Source organism: Astatotilapia calliptera, chromosome 8, assembly GCF_900246225.1.
Source record: "Astatotilapia calliptera chromosome 8, fAstCal1.2, whole genome shotgun sequence".
NCBI lineage: Eukaryota > Metazoa > Chordata > Actinopteri > Cichliformes > Cichlidae > Astatotilapia > Astatotilapia calliptera.
Window position 1 is genome coordinate 4,964,613 of NC_039309.1, and position 16,200 is coordinate 4,980,812.

At 40.2% G+C, this 16,200-nt stretch overlaps 1 protein-coding gene across 1 annotated transcript in view; it reads left to right on the forward strand.

Annotated features, from left to right (window-relative positions):
- Nucleotides 1-1,383: 1,383 nt before the first annotated feature.
- skap1 (src kinase associated phosphoprotein 1) overlaps nucleotides 1,384-16,200 on the forward strand; it is a 37,591-nt gene continuing 22,774 nt past the window's right edge. Inside the window, exons 1-5 of the mRNA XM_026178057.1 lie at nucleotides 1,384-1,511; nucleotides 1,684-1,736; nucleotides 4,306-4,411; nucleotides 4,967-4,992; nucleotides 5,125-5,241. Of these exons, the coding sequence (XP_026033842.1) occupies nucleotides 1,697-1,736; nucleotides 4,306-4,411; nucleotides 4,967-4,992; nucleotides 5,125-5,241 (289 nt within the window). The 5' untranslated portion in view covers nucleotides 1,384-1,511; nucleotides 1,684-1,696. The remainder of the gene's footprint in view (nucleotides 1,512-1,683; nucleotides 1,737-4,305; nucleotides 4,412-4,966; nucleotides 4,993-5,124; nucleotides 5,242-16,200) is intronic.

Below are 16,200 nucleotides of genomic sequence, written 5' to 3' on the forward strand. Positions count from 1 at the left end.
AGCTGTGCAGTATGTGCACTGAAGGCGACATAACAACAACAAGGTTTTCTAAATACTTCCTCCAGTTAATTAAAAAGCCAAGCACTTTCACCAGACTTTATTTAGCTAAATTAAACTTAGCTACTCTGGAGGTATATCATGATACATTTTTCATGTGTGTATTATCAATTTACCTAAATATTTTTTAAGGTAAATTAATCGGTTTACAGAGCTACGGTCAATGCTAGTAAATCCTATCACGATTAAAGTACACACAAGCTGTACTTTGGGCTGTAAATACCACAATTACAATCCTGTATACCTATAAGCCACAATATAAAATGAAGACTGACACCAGAGTTTTTAGAAACATGGGTTTTATTTTAATTTACAAGATAACCCAAGTAAGTCAAGTGCACAATTGCATTCTTGAGAGCACAAACAGGTCTGGCAGGAAGTAGCCTTTACTCTTACCTTACAATGTGTGGACAAGACCCAACAACTCTTTCACTGCCTCTGTGAAAGAGGCCAGCAGAGGTTGCAGAGCAGTGTAACACAAGTTATTGAATCATGTTACCTTGATATTTTGAGTTTTCTTAACTGTTGGATCAAACATCTAGGTTACCAATGCTTCCTTTAAGTCAGCTGCCTTAAAATGGAGGAGTTTTGCTGCTGACACTGTGATATATAAGTGATGTAGAAAAAATTTGTGTAGAAAAAAACCAAGAATTTTGCCCCAGATTGTGAGACTTGGTGTGGGCGTAAAAATGTGTTAAGTTGCAGTTTCTAGCAGAGTTTAAATGTGTTTTTTCAGCTAAAAAAAAATAAAGCAAATTAAAAAGTGCTAGATTTTGATAACCCAGATGCACTAGGAGGGCCTGTAATTAAAAAAAATATTTGTAATATGAAGGTAAAGTTTTACATGGTTTCATTAAATATGCTAGAGCAGGGGTGTCAAACATAAGACTCCAGTCTGGCCCAATGGGGGGCTTTGGAATTTTAACTGTATTTTCATTTGTTTCCACTGATAAAGACCTCACCTGTAGCCATTCATATTACAACAAAGTAATTAAGTAACCAATAAATAAATATGAATTATTAAGAGTTTTACTAGCCTGGCCCTCTTAAGATCAAACTGGGCTGTATGTGGTCCATGATGGTCCTGTGCTAGAGTCTGAAAAATAAATGCTTATTCAGAGAGGGTCAGGTGGGAACCTTTTCCAGATTTGTTGATTTTTATGTGGAATAACTTTGCATTAGTTTCTAGTTTGCTTGTCTAGACGTGGTTGTGCATTTACCACATGCAGTTTTGTAATAACACCGGCAGGCAGCAGTTCATGTACATGACCTACTAAGCCTTATAAGCCAGACAGCGGTGGGTTTTTTTTTTGTCTCATTGTCAGGCAGAGCTTCTTTGCTCTCAGCTGAGAAACCAGAATGCAGAGGAAGTTGTCATTTGTGCACCTGCTCCTCCCCGTTTTGTGCAAATGTTGATGCATGCACGGAAGTTTCATTGCAAAAGGCCACAGGTGGTGAGTTGATCTACAGTGTATGTGTGCCGGGTTCCTTTTTAAGTCTCATTGAGCTGTAACGGTACGTTAAAGACTGGAGCTACGTAGGCTACATTGTGGAGTAAAACCCAAAGCCTAAAGGAGCTGAATAAGTCTGATAAATCATCAAATTGAAGTTTTATTTTTTGGATAGGTGAACCAAAGGAATGGGGACAAATGTGGACGACTTCACGAGGCTTCTGTATGGTAATATCTTTATTTATTTTTTTACATTTAACATATCTTTCTTTCCCCATAGACAAGTTTAACTTTAAAGTCAGTTTAAGTAGGCACTCTTTAGAGTTGAGCTCCCACCTGTTGAGCACACAGTGTTATAGAGAACTTTTAACACTGCATCTTAACAATTTTCATAGATCTTCACTGCTGCCGTGACATTTACTACATTTGCATCCACTGCTAAGCCAGCCAACAGGCTTTTGGAAGAACATTTGCATGGGCCAGAACATCTCTGTAGAATATGAGTGGGTGCATCATGAAATTGAATCAGATAAGTGATGTTGACCGACCTGTTCTGGCCTTCATTATCATAAAGATTGGTGTCACATTTCTCTGTAATGTTTCCACCTCATCAAATCAAGTTTGCAGTTTACTTTAGAGGGATATGATAGCCTTATGTGTTTGCCCTTTTTTTTCTTTTAGTAAGTAAGTAGAAGGAAAGCATAAAGTATTGAGGTGCAGGTGACTAGTTGAAGGAAATATCTAAACTCTTGACCCAGACAGAGATGGCATCTCATGGTATTGTTTTGCTGGCTTGGTTTGAGTCACGTCTTTACTTAGAGTATTGCTGTTAAATATGCAACCCGGGGGCCAGAAGCAGCCAGTCAGAGTGTCAACTCTGACCTCGTGGATGGTTTGTTACCTATTGAGGTGAGATCAACATTACCACATTACCTAACAGGACTGAAAATGTATAGAAACCTAAATGTATTTCTAGATTTGGACAAGTTGTTAAGTGAGTTTCATTACATGACTAATCCAAGTAATCCAAACCATAGCGACATATTAATTACTAACCTTGTGTTACTGATGTATTGTCTCAGACGTTCTTCTGGATGAAATTTTATCCATTTTCGGCGTTTTCTTCCTGCCATGTGATGGCGATTGTTTCTGGCTTTCAGGGACCCACAACTTTAATTGAGAAAAATTTAACGCTCATTCTACATCTTAATTCTGCTAATGTGTTTGTGTTATCCTAACATAGCTTTGAGCTAGCCAACAAGTAGTGGATCATATGTCAGCTAACCCAACTTCACAAACATTGCTAATATTTAGTTTTCTATTAGCCAGCTAACTTAGCCAGCTAAACCTTGGAAATCCTTTCCTTCATGGATGTCTGCATTTTAAGCCTGTGTGAACACCCCGAGTGATCATTTATATTAAGTTCAATGTTTAAACTCTCAGTGGTTTCTCCCCATTTGTTTGACTTGGGGAACTGAAGAATTATTTGGACCTGAAAATGGCTAATGACATCAGACTTAACAGGTCAATAGTTTTTTCGTTCCTCAAAAATCTACATGTGGAGTTTCCGCAGCAAAACCAATACAAAGTTTTTCCTGGGTGATGATTTGCATTGTGATGGGAGTGGTCTCTACCAGTATAAGAAGTTATTAAAGGCTCACCGGATGGTTTGATAAGGTGAGTCATATGCTGTGGTCTTTGCAGTAACGATATCTTAACCATCTCACACCTGTGAGATTTTGGACTGGTGTTACAGTATTTGCACTGTCCTCCATTAAAACACCAGTGGGTGAAAGGCTTTTTGGAAGAGCTATGCTCAGCCCTCCTTTAGAGTTCCTAAAAAGTGGAGATTTAAGGCATACTGAAGCTGTCAGCACGTGGTGGTTTTTCCTTTAATGTGTCAAACATCTTCATGAGCTCAGCACAAAGAGAGGACTGTGAAACATAAAGCAATATTTTATAAAAGAGAAAACTTGATGCGAGATTTGTGAGTGATAAACTAGGAACAAAGATATGAAAGTACCAGATAGAAAGTATTCTTAAAGTTTATTGTCTGGATGCCAGTTTGGAAGCTAGTGTAATTGAGGCTCCCACATTAAACACTTTCAGTTATTGTTTATAATGTCTCTGTTCATCAGATGGTGGTTTATGCTGGTAATTATCATTTTTGTGCTGGTTTATTGTTGTTTAACCGCATGCGAGATGGCTCTTGGCATTTCTTAACACCAGCTGTATTTGTCAAAGTTAGGAAGGTTTAATCTGCCATCATGGCTACAATAAAAGTGTTGAAATTGCAGAGAAATGCTCCCTCGGTTTCATTTTGCGCTGTTATATCACAGTATGCCATGAACTGTTGCGTTCCTTTTTTTTTTTTGTTACGCTCCGGGGCCACGTAAAATGCTCCCGAGGGTCGCCTCTGCTGTGCAGGCCGCACTTCGAGAGTCATGGAGGTACGCTAACACAGACTGCAGGGTTTGCTTTGTTTGAGTGCATTGTAGTGCATTATTCTGTGTAAGCGCTTCATGATCGTGACCCTTTAGTCACTCATAACCCTCAGTGCTTAATTTATTTTTTTTATTTTTTATGTTCGTGGTTATTTAACAGGGACAGTGCATGCTAATTAGCACAAGGATAAAAATATAGCATGTAAACATGTCAGATTGAAGCAAAACTGCTAATTTACATCTGTAGTTTCTGTTATATATACAACATGCATAACAGAAGACTGAAGAACAATACAGGAAATGCGCAATGCCAAGGTTGCTTTAATTTAGCATAAATGGTTTGCTGCCCTCAGACTGCGAGCTGTTTGTGACAGAGATTCTTCATGGTGAGAACCTGAGTGAATCTGCAGAAGAGACACGAGAGGTTCTGCTGAATAACTTCAGGGTCGTCCATTCAAGGTATGATTTTATCCTTTTGAAGAAGCTCTAAATCTGAGGCCCAGAAACCCACTTTTAAAAGTAATTTCAAAGACTCCGTTATCTAATTTTAGCTGATAATGCCACACAAAACCTTTAATTGTTGCTGTAATTGCTTTAAACACAGTTTGCATGATTACATTTGAAGGAGCTGATTAAGTCTAATGGTGTCACCTTCGAGACCTAATTCTTGCTCTTATTGTTAAAACAGCTTTTAAAGATCTCGTGCAATAATCTTTTCTTGATTGAGACAATTAAATGTGATTTAATTCTTGAGCACGAGCCCAAAAAAGTCAACCTCTTGTATGAAGTACTGGTGACAGCTTACTCCGGAAGTCGGCACTGCCTGCACTGCATGATAAGAGACACAAGCTCTGCTATAGAATCCTTGTGGTTTTGTGGTCTTCTGCTTAAGAAACAATTACTGAATTTCAGAAGTAATGCTGGAGCGAAGCTGTCTGAAAATGAAAGCACAGAAACCTTTGCAAGTCACTGCAAAAATGTAGTTTTTGATTTGTACCTGTTTTGGTTTTGCAGAAACCCCGAGGAGTTTCCTATAAGATGTAAGTAACAATCTCTTAATCTCCATCACATACTGTGTAGTTTTTAAAGATGAGGCCATAAAGTCTGTTGTTAATTATCTCTCTTAGTGACATTTCCTTTATCTCTCTGTTTCACACAATCACTACCACCAGCGGATTTAAGGGAAGATGAAGGCTCTGATGACAACCGCAGTTCCAGCCTGGGTCGCTCGGCCCCTTCAGACGACGCCTCAGTAGTGTCTGACTACCAGGAAGATGGAGTGGCTGACTGTAAGTTAACAGCAGTCCTGATGGCTGGTTCCTCCTTTGTGTGGGCTATTGTAGGTGCACTGCAGAGATTTGTGAGAGATGTGTGTGTTTGTCTGTGCACGGCAAGAACAAAACAAAACAACAACAAAAAACTGTTCACTTTAGTTTATGGGCCACATACAGCCCAAGTTCATCTAAACTAGACCTGACTAGTAAAGTCACTGAATAATAATATATTATTTTTGTTTTCTTCAAGAAACATTAAAAATGCAAAATGTATATATTTTGCATTTCCCTTAATTTTCTAAATAATGGCTGTGCAACAGAAGGTAGGCCAAACAGATACCACCTTACATATCTTAAAAATAGATTTAATTTAATCGCAGTCATTCCACATTTGTTGGGTCTACTCTTTTTATGTGTACATTACAGTTTACAGATCATAGTATAAAGACATAACACCTTCACAGAGGGTGTTTTGTCTACGTTTTAACAACCACCAAAGTATTACATTTCACCCTGAGCGTTACGTGACTATTTCTGTTTCTGCTAAAAGGCTATAAGTTGCTTTAAACAAAAGGTAAAGAGGAGTTGTCACTGTGTTGTGCCCTTCTTTGTCATGAGTGCAGGCGTTCCACAGGATTCATTCTTTGACCTCTTCTACTGACCATATTTAGCATAAATATTGACATTATCATATCTTCCACCCAAATCTGTGACAGGTATTGGGGGGAAATTTGGACTATTGGGAGTAGTCATAGCAAGCCTGAAATGAGAAGTTTGTCTTTGTGTGTCTATGTAATTATTGCATGAATGAATCAGTCGAGTGACTTTGGTTACAAAAATATTGCTGAGGCTGCTGCCACTTCTACCTTTCACTTTACAAACGATGTAAAATTGTTTAGTTTGCTCAGACTCGCTTTTTCAGCGTAGCTAATTTATTTCATGTGGCCAATGCAAATGTGCACCTTGAATCATGTCTTTCCTCAAGAAAGCGTCAAAAAAGAAAAGGAAGAAAGGAGAGGGAGCAAACTGAGGAAAGTCTGTTGTTAATGCATTTCTTTCAAAAGAAAAGTGAGCTGCACGACTACCAGGTTAGCAAGGGTTTAGCTAACAGCAGGTGGTAAAGACAGCGAGCCAGTGTTAGACCGAGCACAAGTTAAAACCATGAAACTGATGGCCCTTAATTTCAGAAACGGCCAGAAAAGCAGCAGCAGGTGCGTCTCCAAATGAAAGCTTAGCAGCACTGACATCAGGCAGCATTATCCTTTATTGTATGTTGCACCAATGGTTCTCATGGCGGTGCGCCATGGGGTGAGCAGGGCATTTTTGTACAAGCCTGTTTGTTTCAGGCTGATGAAATATAATTTTAGCACAATGATAATGCCTCTTAATTTGAAAATTTTTACTTGTGTTGCGATGGGGTCATTTATTCAGCCTTTGCAGTTCTAATGAAGCACACCATCAGGCAGCACACCAACATACCTGTGTACACTCTCAGAAACATTTTCATGTATTATTAAATCACCCAGTTTATATCAGCCACCATTAGAGTGCCGTATCTCTAACTTTCGTGTTTGATCATTTAAAAAAACGTTAACAGAAAACAGCTGTTATGTCAGTTCATTGCACATATCATAAATCTAATTTATTCTTATTAATTTTAGCCATTATTAAGCTTGCTCAACCACAAGCTGCTGCAGTTTCAGTGTTACAGTTATATAAACACCAATCGGTTTGGACTATTAATTAAACTTTAACAATTATCAAGATAATTGCATTACTTACAATTATTATGATGTGCCTTGAAGATCTGGTTTGACCTCCGAAAGCAAAACTCATTTAACCATAAAGTAATCATAGACTAAAGTATGGAGAAATGTGTGGAGATTTCAAACTATGCATGAATGCATCATACGGACAGTTCATTACAGGCTAGCCTAATGACCACTAGACATTGTTGTAAATAGCCGTCAGCTCAATTGTTTATTTAAAAAATATGCACGAGAGATACGGATGGCCCACAGAGATCGCTTATGAATAGTGCCTGGAGTTCTGCGCGCTAAACCCCTGAAATGTAGTGTTTACACAGACGATACCACTTTATGTGTGTAACAGTGCTTTAAGAGCACCTTTATCCTGCCATTGTTATTTTGGTACCCTGACTGACAAATACAGTATATACAGTATTAAGCAGATGGAAGAGAGCAGCACTTCATGGTGTTTAGTTATAAGGCTCTCATTCTCATGTCTGATGCCTTGTTGCACTTAAACACAGTACTTGTTATGTCGGATCACGTGGACGTTTAGTCACTAGCTGTAGCTCTTTTTCACACTGTACTTGAAAAGATGGTTTAAATGCTTTGCAGCCTACAAACAGACCGAAGCTACGTTCTTACAGCTACAGTGAAATCTTAAATATGATTTAATAATAACTGTGACAGGAAACAATGCAATTTTAACACACTATCCCCCGGCATTCTCACTGACACACCTACACCTCACCACAGGATGCGTAGGTTTCTCTACTTTGGCGCTCGCCCTTTTTAATTAGAACAGAATAGACCACATGTGTAAAATTTTCCTCCTTGCTGGTGTCCTACCTCTCTGCCAGGCTCCTTTAGCTCCTCCTTCCTCTGCTCTTCCTCCCTTGGTAGTGTGCAGGTAAGGCCATGCTGATGCTGGTGAAAAAAACAGTGTGGGGGGTTGTGGTGGCTGCAAAAGCCTGAATGGTGACCTAGAGCTCCCTCCAGTGGCGGCTCCTGGGCTCCGCTCCCGATCCTTGCATGTGTGTACTATGGGAGGTGTTGAGGCTGCCCACACAGAGAGGAGGCTTTGTAGCTGCAGGCTAATGCAGTGATTGATAGAAGCTGAGCCCCTCTATTCTTCCACAACCGGGTTTGAAATACAACACTGTACCTGAGGGGCCATGAGTGTTCCATCCCTCTCTCCCTGTATCAATCTTTCTTTCTATCTTCCCTTCTCTGATTCGCCTCCCTCCCATTCAGAGTTTTTGTATTTCTGACGCTATGTGCCAGCTAATAGCCCTTGACATGACATGCCGCAGGTGGGCATTATTGCCTCTGCTGCCTCAGGTGCCCATCTCCGCTGCTGTTTTAGCGTCTTTCTTGAGATAAAGCAGGGACGCATGTGGAAATTCCCAGTCGAGAAACAGGAATATTTCCAATCATTTTGGCGATACCGGTATTTAATGCCAGCTGGATGAAGTCGAGCACAAACCCCCCCGTTTATTTATTTGTAAACGGCTTAATGAGCTCTTCTGCTCACAGAAGAGTAACCGTCGCCTTTACTGGGCAACTTTGGAAAAATCGAGAAAACAAATCACGGCAGATGGCGCGAAGATAGCCAACAATAAGACCGCGATAATTCATTTTTTGAAATTGTTCATTTTACAATAAACAAGAGGACATTTGCTTTGTGGGAAACAAACAAAATCAAAGTATGAAATGCTTAAAAAAATTTTCCCTTAAGGCTATAATTGTAACACACCAAACTACAAACGGCACCGTCTGTTGCTGCGGAAAGCGATAGTTGTTACAGCTCGAAAACGCAGTCACGCCATTGTCTGTGTTGAATGTGAGAAGGAGCCAATTATCCCGAATTGCCGTAATCAGTTTTTTAATCCCCTGTTTGTATTTTGCTTTGATTTAAAAAAAACCCAAAAAAAACCGCACACACATTGTACTGTCAGATCGATAATCATAACATTTGACTTTGTAAGACAAATGTTCACCTTGCAGCGCTCCGTCTTTTATTGCTGGGGGACGGCGACCATGTTAGCATAGTGAATGGCCTGTGTCCTCAGTAAAAGGGCATGCGGAGTTCATAGTTCATTCTCTGTTCACTGCCAGCTGAAAGAAATGGTTCGCACTTCTCTGCCGGGCGGTCTGAAATAATGGCGCTGGCGCTTAATGAAATCAGCCACATTTTAGGAGGAACAGTTAACCATGATATTCGAACTTTCTTTTCATTCAGAGGAACTGAAAATTAATGATAATTTTGTGGGATTCAGAGAGTAGCGATAAGGAGAAGGGAAGGTAGAAAATTGAGTTTTCTCTCTTGAGTTTAATTGTGTCATTCTTTTTTTTCTTTTTTTTTTTTTTAAATCCTACTGTACACAATGGAGACTTTGTGACTTGGAGGATGTATTATCCGTGGTAATCGACTGCCTGCCTTCGCCTCTCTGTGTTCCCTAACCAGAGAGTGAGTGAGTGTGAAGTCGATGGCTGCTTCTACACGCAGGAGGAGCCTGTGCCGTTTGATTAGATGCGGTGGCCTGTTGTCTTCAGCGGACTGGGTGACACCAGATTTGTAATCGCTGACAGGAACAGATGGAGCCTCCATTGTTAGCCCGGGTTGTCTGCATGGTAATGTGAACTGAGTTTCACCCGCCGACCGCACCGGTGACCTGACCGCGCCTGCAGCCTCACCCCATCTACGTCTGCCCGCTTCAGCACCCTCCACCCTTCTCTCTCTCTCGATGCTGTTTGAGGCTCAAACACCATTCCAGCACATTATGCATACATAAACAAATATAGGCACAAAATTTCCCCCTCTGGCGCGCAAAAATCTCTTTAACACACTCACTTAGACCCCAGGAGACGGTGTGTGATGTGGGGCTTTTAGCCCTGTCATGCTGTTTGCAGGTCAAGTTTACGAAGTCGAAATCGCCTGTTTGTTTTTCTTTGATTGGGGAGCACCGCTGGGCGCTCGGGGATGTTTGCTGGGAAGCTGCTGCGATGACAGAGCACTGCAGAAAGAGCTTTGTTTCAGGAGGCGTGCAGGAAAAAGATGGCGCTTTTGATACGTATCCCTTGTCTTCTTTGTGATTGTGATGATTTTAGTTTGATGTGCCGTACAGCCTGCATTATCTCAGGTGTGGCAATAAACATTTTAAATTTTAAGATTATTTAATTTGAAATGTAGGCAGGAAGGGCGGCAGCTTGTTTTCTAAAGAAAAAAAAATAGGAGGGAATTAGCTTTTTTTTGATCAGGCAGCTAAAGTTTTCAGGTCTACAGTCACATTAGACGAAGAATGGGAAAGCTGGAACAAGAGGAGCTTCTGTTTTCAGTCGATAAATTGATTAATGAACTGATAGTTTTGGCTGCAAACGCAGGTGTGCTCTTATGGCCAGTGTTAAGAATGAAGGAAGGTGACTCGTGTTAGCGATCGCTGCGCTGGCCCAATTTCCTAAACCAATTACTGGCACAAGAATGCGGTAGGATAACCAATTTGAAGTTATGTCTCACTGCTGTCGCCTATTTCTCATTTGAATATGAGGAGCCAAGTGCACAGTAACAACATTATTACACGGTGCCAGTAAATAGAATATTAAATCTGAATTCTGTCATTTTGGCCGAAGCTGGAAAAAAGCTGTGTAACGTGCAGTGTGTTTGAGGAGGGTGCAGCGTGCCCTGCTCGGTCCCTTGGCTTGTGAGGTAGAAGAAAAGCGATGCCAGCTGACGGATTGATGCCCCATTAGGGGGTTAATCAGCAATGTTTAATGTGCCAACTGGCCCTTGTCTGTGTTCGAAATGAAGTCACGGGGAAGGAGGAGGTTTGTGGGCAAATGTTGAAATATGGCTGCTGAGCTGCTTCATAGCAGTTTCTCTTCTTTCTTTTAAATCCACCTGGAAAGTATTTCGGGTCTGCATACGTGACCTGCTTGCAGGTTTGTTGGCCTGTCTGCCCACTCACTGAACTTTTGACCTTTGGCCTCTTTGCTTGGCCAACCCGTGACCCGTCTGCGCGTGTGAATAATCGCCCACGCCGTCTCAGAGCACACAGAGTTTCTTCAGACGTAGCCGTGCGCTGTCTGTCCGTCAGAATATCCGCCCGGAGATCCATTTTTCAGCGCGTTCATCGGCGTATGGATTTTGTGACATTTGGGTAGCGGCTGCTCGTTTGCGAGGAAGCGAGGAATATGCTAATGACCCTCCCCTCTTCCTCCTTGTTCTCCGTCACTCTCTTTTCCTCTCCTTCAGTTGGTGTCTGTGTGCTTTTCTAGAAGCACACACACTCACACACACATTACGAGGCAGGCGCAGGCTCTGTGCATCGCTGCGACTGCTCGCCATCAGGGTTCAAAAGTTCACGCTATTCCCCGAGGGCTACTGTGCTGCTGCAGATGCTGATAGTCTTTTCTTTCTCCCTCTCTCCTGGCTGCCTTTCTTTCCCTCTCTCCCTCGCTGTTTACACTATTAATCTTGTACACTCTCTCTCACACACTCACTCACGCTGCCTGGCAAGAAGAGAGCGGCTTGAAGGGGGGATTTGGACGTATTTAACCGAAGGGCATCCATCACTCTCATCTCCGGCTTTAACCCCCCCCACACACACACACATCACCACCACCAAAAGCCGCACGGTGTAGTTTTCTGCATCCTCCTGGTTTGAAAGCCCCGTGATGCAGCTCTCCTCTCATTTGCTTTGTTTTATTGTCGCACGGCATATAATTACATCCCTTCGTTGCCTCTGGTGCGGCAGTGCCGTGCTGAAACCTAGGGAAAACAGGCGAAGGTAAATGTGCAGCAGTCCATCTGTAAAGAGGCGCATAGGCAGAATGCAAAGTGGGAAGCCGGGGCAGGGTGGCTCCTAATCTCCCCCAGAGCTGTCAATGTCACAGACAAATAGCAAAACTATCAGATGCGGCGGGTTCACCCAGAGGTTAGCGTTCCCAGGTACCTCCTGCATTCACTCCCTCTCTTTTTCCCCCTTCCTTGCAAATGAGAATTTGATTTTGCCCTCCACTGGAATCCATTTCTGGAGATGAATGAAGTTTCAATGCCAAGCCCAGGTGGCCCCGCTGATTTCTTAGGGAAATAAATGGGGATGGGAGAGATGTGTTGGCCTGTACACAGACAGTGACACGGCGGCTCCCGGTGCCTCTGGGATCCTTGTGTTTAATTGTTGCTGTAATGTAGCACTTTAAGGTCATTAACTTGCCCTTGTGGAGTTATCCGAGCATGTCGAGGATGCATCCCTCTTTACTCCGAGCTCTGCGCACGGCTGGGAGAAGTCACCGCTCTGAGCGTGTGCCAAGTGGGACAGGGGCTGCTGTGGGCTTGTATGCTGTTTTAAGATCGCTTATCTACAATGGTAATTTTTCACCCCTGAGTTACAGCAGCCTTTCCCGTGAGTTGGCTCATCTGAAAGAAATCAGGAGTCGAATGGAAACACATGTAATTACACAGGAACTTGGTCCTGTGTGGCAGTACGGATGCAGTAATTACTTAAATTTAGTCAGTTAACTTTAAAATATAAATTCCCTCCAGTACTAATCACAGTTAAAATGAAAACTTTTTTATGAGATGTAAAATAAACATAATTTTTTACGTTTTTAGGCTGTTTTGCGTAATTTAATATGCTGAGTGTAATTTTGGTTGTCGCTTGGAAAAATAGCTAAAAACTGAGGGCAAACATTATTTTAAAACTTGACCAATACTGCAGAAACATTCGCTGAATAATGATCATCCTTACTGTTTTATATTATATTATTTTTTTATGAGTTCATTTGTATATTGTCAAAAAAATTAGTTTTAAATGACTTCCGCGGCAGTTACTGTCACGGAGGCTGATTTACCGTTTCCCTGCGAATGAAGCTCGACTGACGTGGTTTTGGCTTTTTTTTTTCTTATTTGGTCTTTTTCTTTCTTTTTTTGGTTTATTTTTTTAATATTACAATATTATAAAGAAATTCAAAAAGATAAGAGCAACAAAAAAGTTTTAAAAAGTTTGTAAATGATTTAAAAAAAAAAAGAAATCTAGTTGATAGTTATATAATTACTTGGCTTTGTTTTTAAGAAGCTTTTAATGTTTTAAATAAATTTGAATCATTTAGCTGCTGCCATGATACTTTAATTATTTTTTTTATTATTATTTGTTGTTTTCTTCAGCAAAAAAAAATGTTTTTAATCCTTAAAAAGTGTCAAAATCCTTCAAAAGAAATCTTCATTTATGGGTCATTCTTCTTTATGAAAGACTGAATTATTGAAACCCTAAAACATAATATATCAGAGTTAGGTTTTGCTGTTCATCAACAAAATTTAAAGGATAACCCAAACTAAAAAAAAGTTTCTGTTTGAAAAACCTGCTCATTATTATTAATAAATAGTAGTATTAATTTCATTATTAATTAATGTGAACAGTTGTTTTGATTTAAATGAATCCACATGAGCTAGAACAATCACTACTTTGGTCCTCTAAAATAATTTAAGCTAAAAAAACATTTTTATTTTAATTATAAGTCAATAAATCAAATTTGATTAAGACGTTTTTTAACAAGCGTTCAGTCTCATTTTCCTCCACAGAATCATTTTTCCATCACACCTGTTGCCAGCTGGATTTGCCGGTGATTTATGATCGGAAATCATAAAATATAACTTTATTTATTGACATGGTGTTTAACAACAGTGGCTATAAATAGGAGTGCTTTATATAAAATGGTAATAGGTGTGAGATATTGCTCTAAAATCGTGGTCCTTTCTTTAAAATTACATTTAAAGCATTTAAGCGGCGATCACAGGAGCATTTTAAAGGTGCAATAACTGTACATTCAGAGGGCAAGTGTGCTGATTTTTTTGTGAGTGTTTTTCCCTCCAGGCTCTGCCTTTGATTGCGCTGTATCCCATTTTTATCACTGAGACGCAGGCTCCTCTGTGGGCCCGAACTCCTCCATTGTTGGTATTTATATTCTTACGACTGTTTCTTTCTTTTTCTTTTTTTTTTTTGGTCTCTGTCAGCGAAGCAGCTGAAAACCATCCCCAGCGATTAGAGGATCATTGTATCTGCAGTTAAGCATTTGAATAGTGGTAGTAAATCTAGAAAAGGGAAATTCAGGGTCGCTGTAGACGCTGCTTATGGCTGCCCAGGGGGAAGCCGATGTCACATAGTAAATTTAGCCCCTTAGTGTCTTTACAGTGGCCGGCCCGTGATGTTTGAATGTAGGAGTGGAGCAAAACCGAGAATGACTTAACATCTATTCCCGAGTACGGGCAATACATAAATATAAATATATATTTTTTTGTTCACAGTTACAGAAAAACAGAAATAGTAGATAACTCTCTGCAGATGCAGCCTAAGCGAATGTCCTGAATCAAAATCAGTCAAGAAGTGCAATTAAATATTTGCAGGAAAGTTTTTATTCTGTTCTGTTGCTCAGATCTCGAGTCTGATTTTTTTATTAAGACCTGACTCATATAAAAAAAGAAAACCTTGATCACTCCTGCATACATTTCTGATCCTTTTAAGTATTATTAGACGGTGATACAGCTGTGATATAATGATCTGTGTGTTTTCTTCGGTTCAAACACATGCATTAGGAGGTTCTAAACATGGTTTATGTATCGATGACTGAAGTCCTAATCAAATCAGGGGGAGGGAAGGAGGGCAGGGAAGACACTGTGCCCTTAACCTCAGTGCCTCTCAGTTTCTCTCCTCCCTTCTGACGGCCGGCTCGCTGGAGGGATGTACTGCAAAGGCCTCCTACTGTAATGAGGAAAAATGTATCAATTTAGCCTGGCGTGTGCGCAGATTGAGCGCCAGGCGGGTGAAGGTGCACCGAGTGAATCCTTTTTCCTAATCAAGGACGGTATCGAAGAGGTTGCGGTCTCGTTCGCTTTCGTCTGTGGAATCAGCAGCATTCCTCCCCGTAGCCCCCTCAGGGCCGGGGAGCCTCTCTCTGCCTTCTGTTTCACCTCATCAGCAGAGTTCACCCAGGGGTCAGGTCCTGCCCCCCTGATGCTGCATTCACTGCAATACCTCTTGCATCGTAAGGCGCTGTGAAAGCACCTCGTGCTCAAGGACTGAGTGGAGGAGAAGGGAGGCATATGACAACTTTCTGCCCTTATTTTACACCTGTGCTTCTAGGTGGGTCATCATGCACAGATACGTATTAATCCCAATGTGACAGATATTTTACCCCAAAATAACAAGTAAACACTGGGATTTTCAGGCAGTTTGTTGTCTCTGTACCTTCTGTTATTTAGTTGTAAGGGATGAGATGTATGAAATCACATCAGGGTGGTGTAAAAATGACCGGATTTGAGCAAAAGTCTATGATGGGAAGCTGATGTTAAGGATTAAAAGCAGATGCCCATTTCTTAATTGTAAAACAAGTAGATGAATTTGTAGAAACCAGTAAAAGAGCTCGCATTGAGGCATGAAAAAGAAAAATACATACAGTTATAAAAAAATATGTAACAAAATTGAATATTTTTGTGCAATGAAATACATTTTACAAACAAAAGGAAATGATCAGTAACCAATGAGCAGATGTTAATTAATTAACTGTTCAATTTAAAGCTGAAATGCCACTTGGTTTTATCGGCCATTTATAATAGCAAAACTCATTATTTTATAATTGTAATACAATAAAAAACACGTTTTTCACTCTTTTATTACTCTTTTGTTTTATAGGGTAATAACCGACAAGCAAGAAACAGTCAACAAATGAGTCAGTAGCAGTGAATCAATAATTTTTTTTAGTTATAGGCAAGTTAATTAGATTAAAGGAAACAAGCAAGTCAGTAATCAGATATTTGTTTTATTAACTGTCTTGTCTGAGGTAAATAATAATAATAATACTAGTATAGAAACTGAAATTTGGAACAGTATGAGAATCGTTTTACGACGAGGAACAAACAAGTCAGTGAGCAAATGTAAGAATTGAAACACCATTTGGTTTTTACCGGTAATTTATAATATCAAAACTGTTATTTTTCAAGCACATAAGAAGGATTTTGCCTTGTTTTAAAACATTTTATAGTCTGAAAATCTAAATCTATATAATAATCACCAATAATCACCAAATTAATTGTAAATGGCAATATTTATTAGTTGCAGACAAGCTGATGTTCAGTATTAAAAGAAAAAAAAAAAAAACGAGCCAGTGACTGGAAATTGAATAATTAATTAATTTGTTGTTTATAGCAGAAAAGCTGGACTGTATAGGAAATATT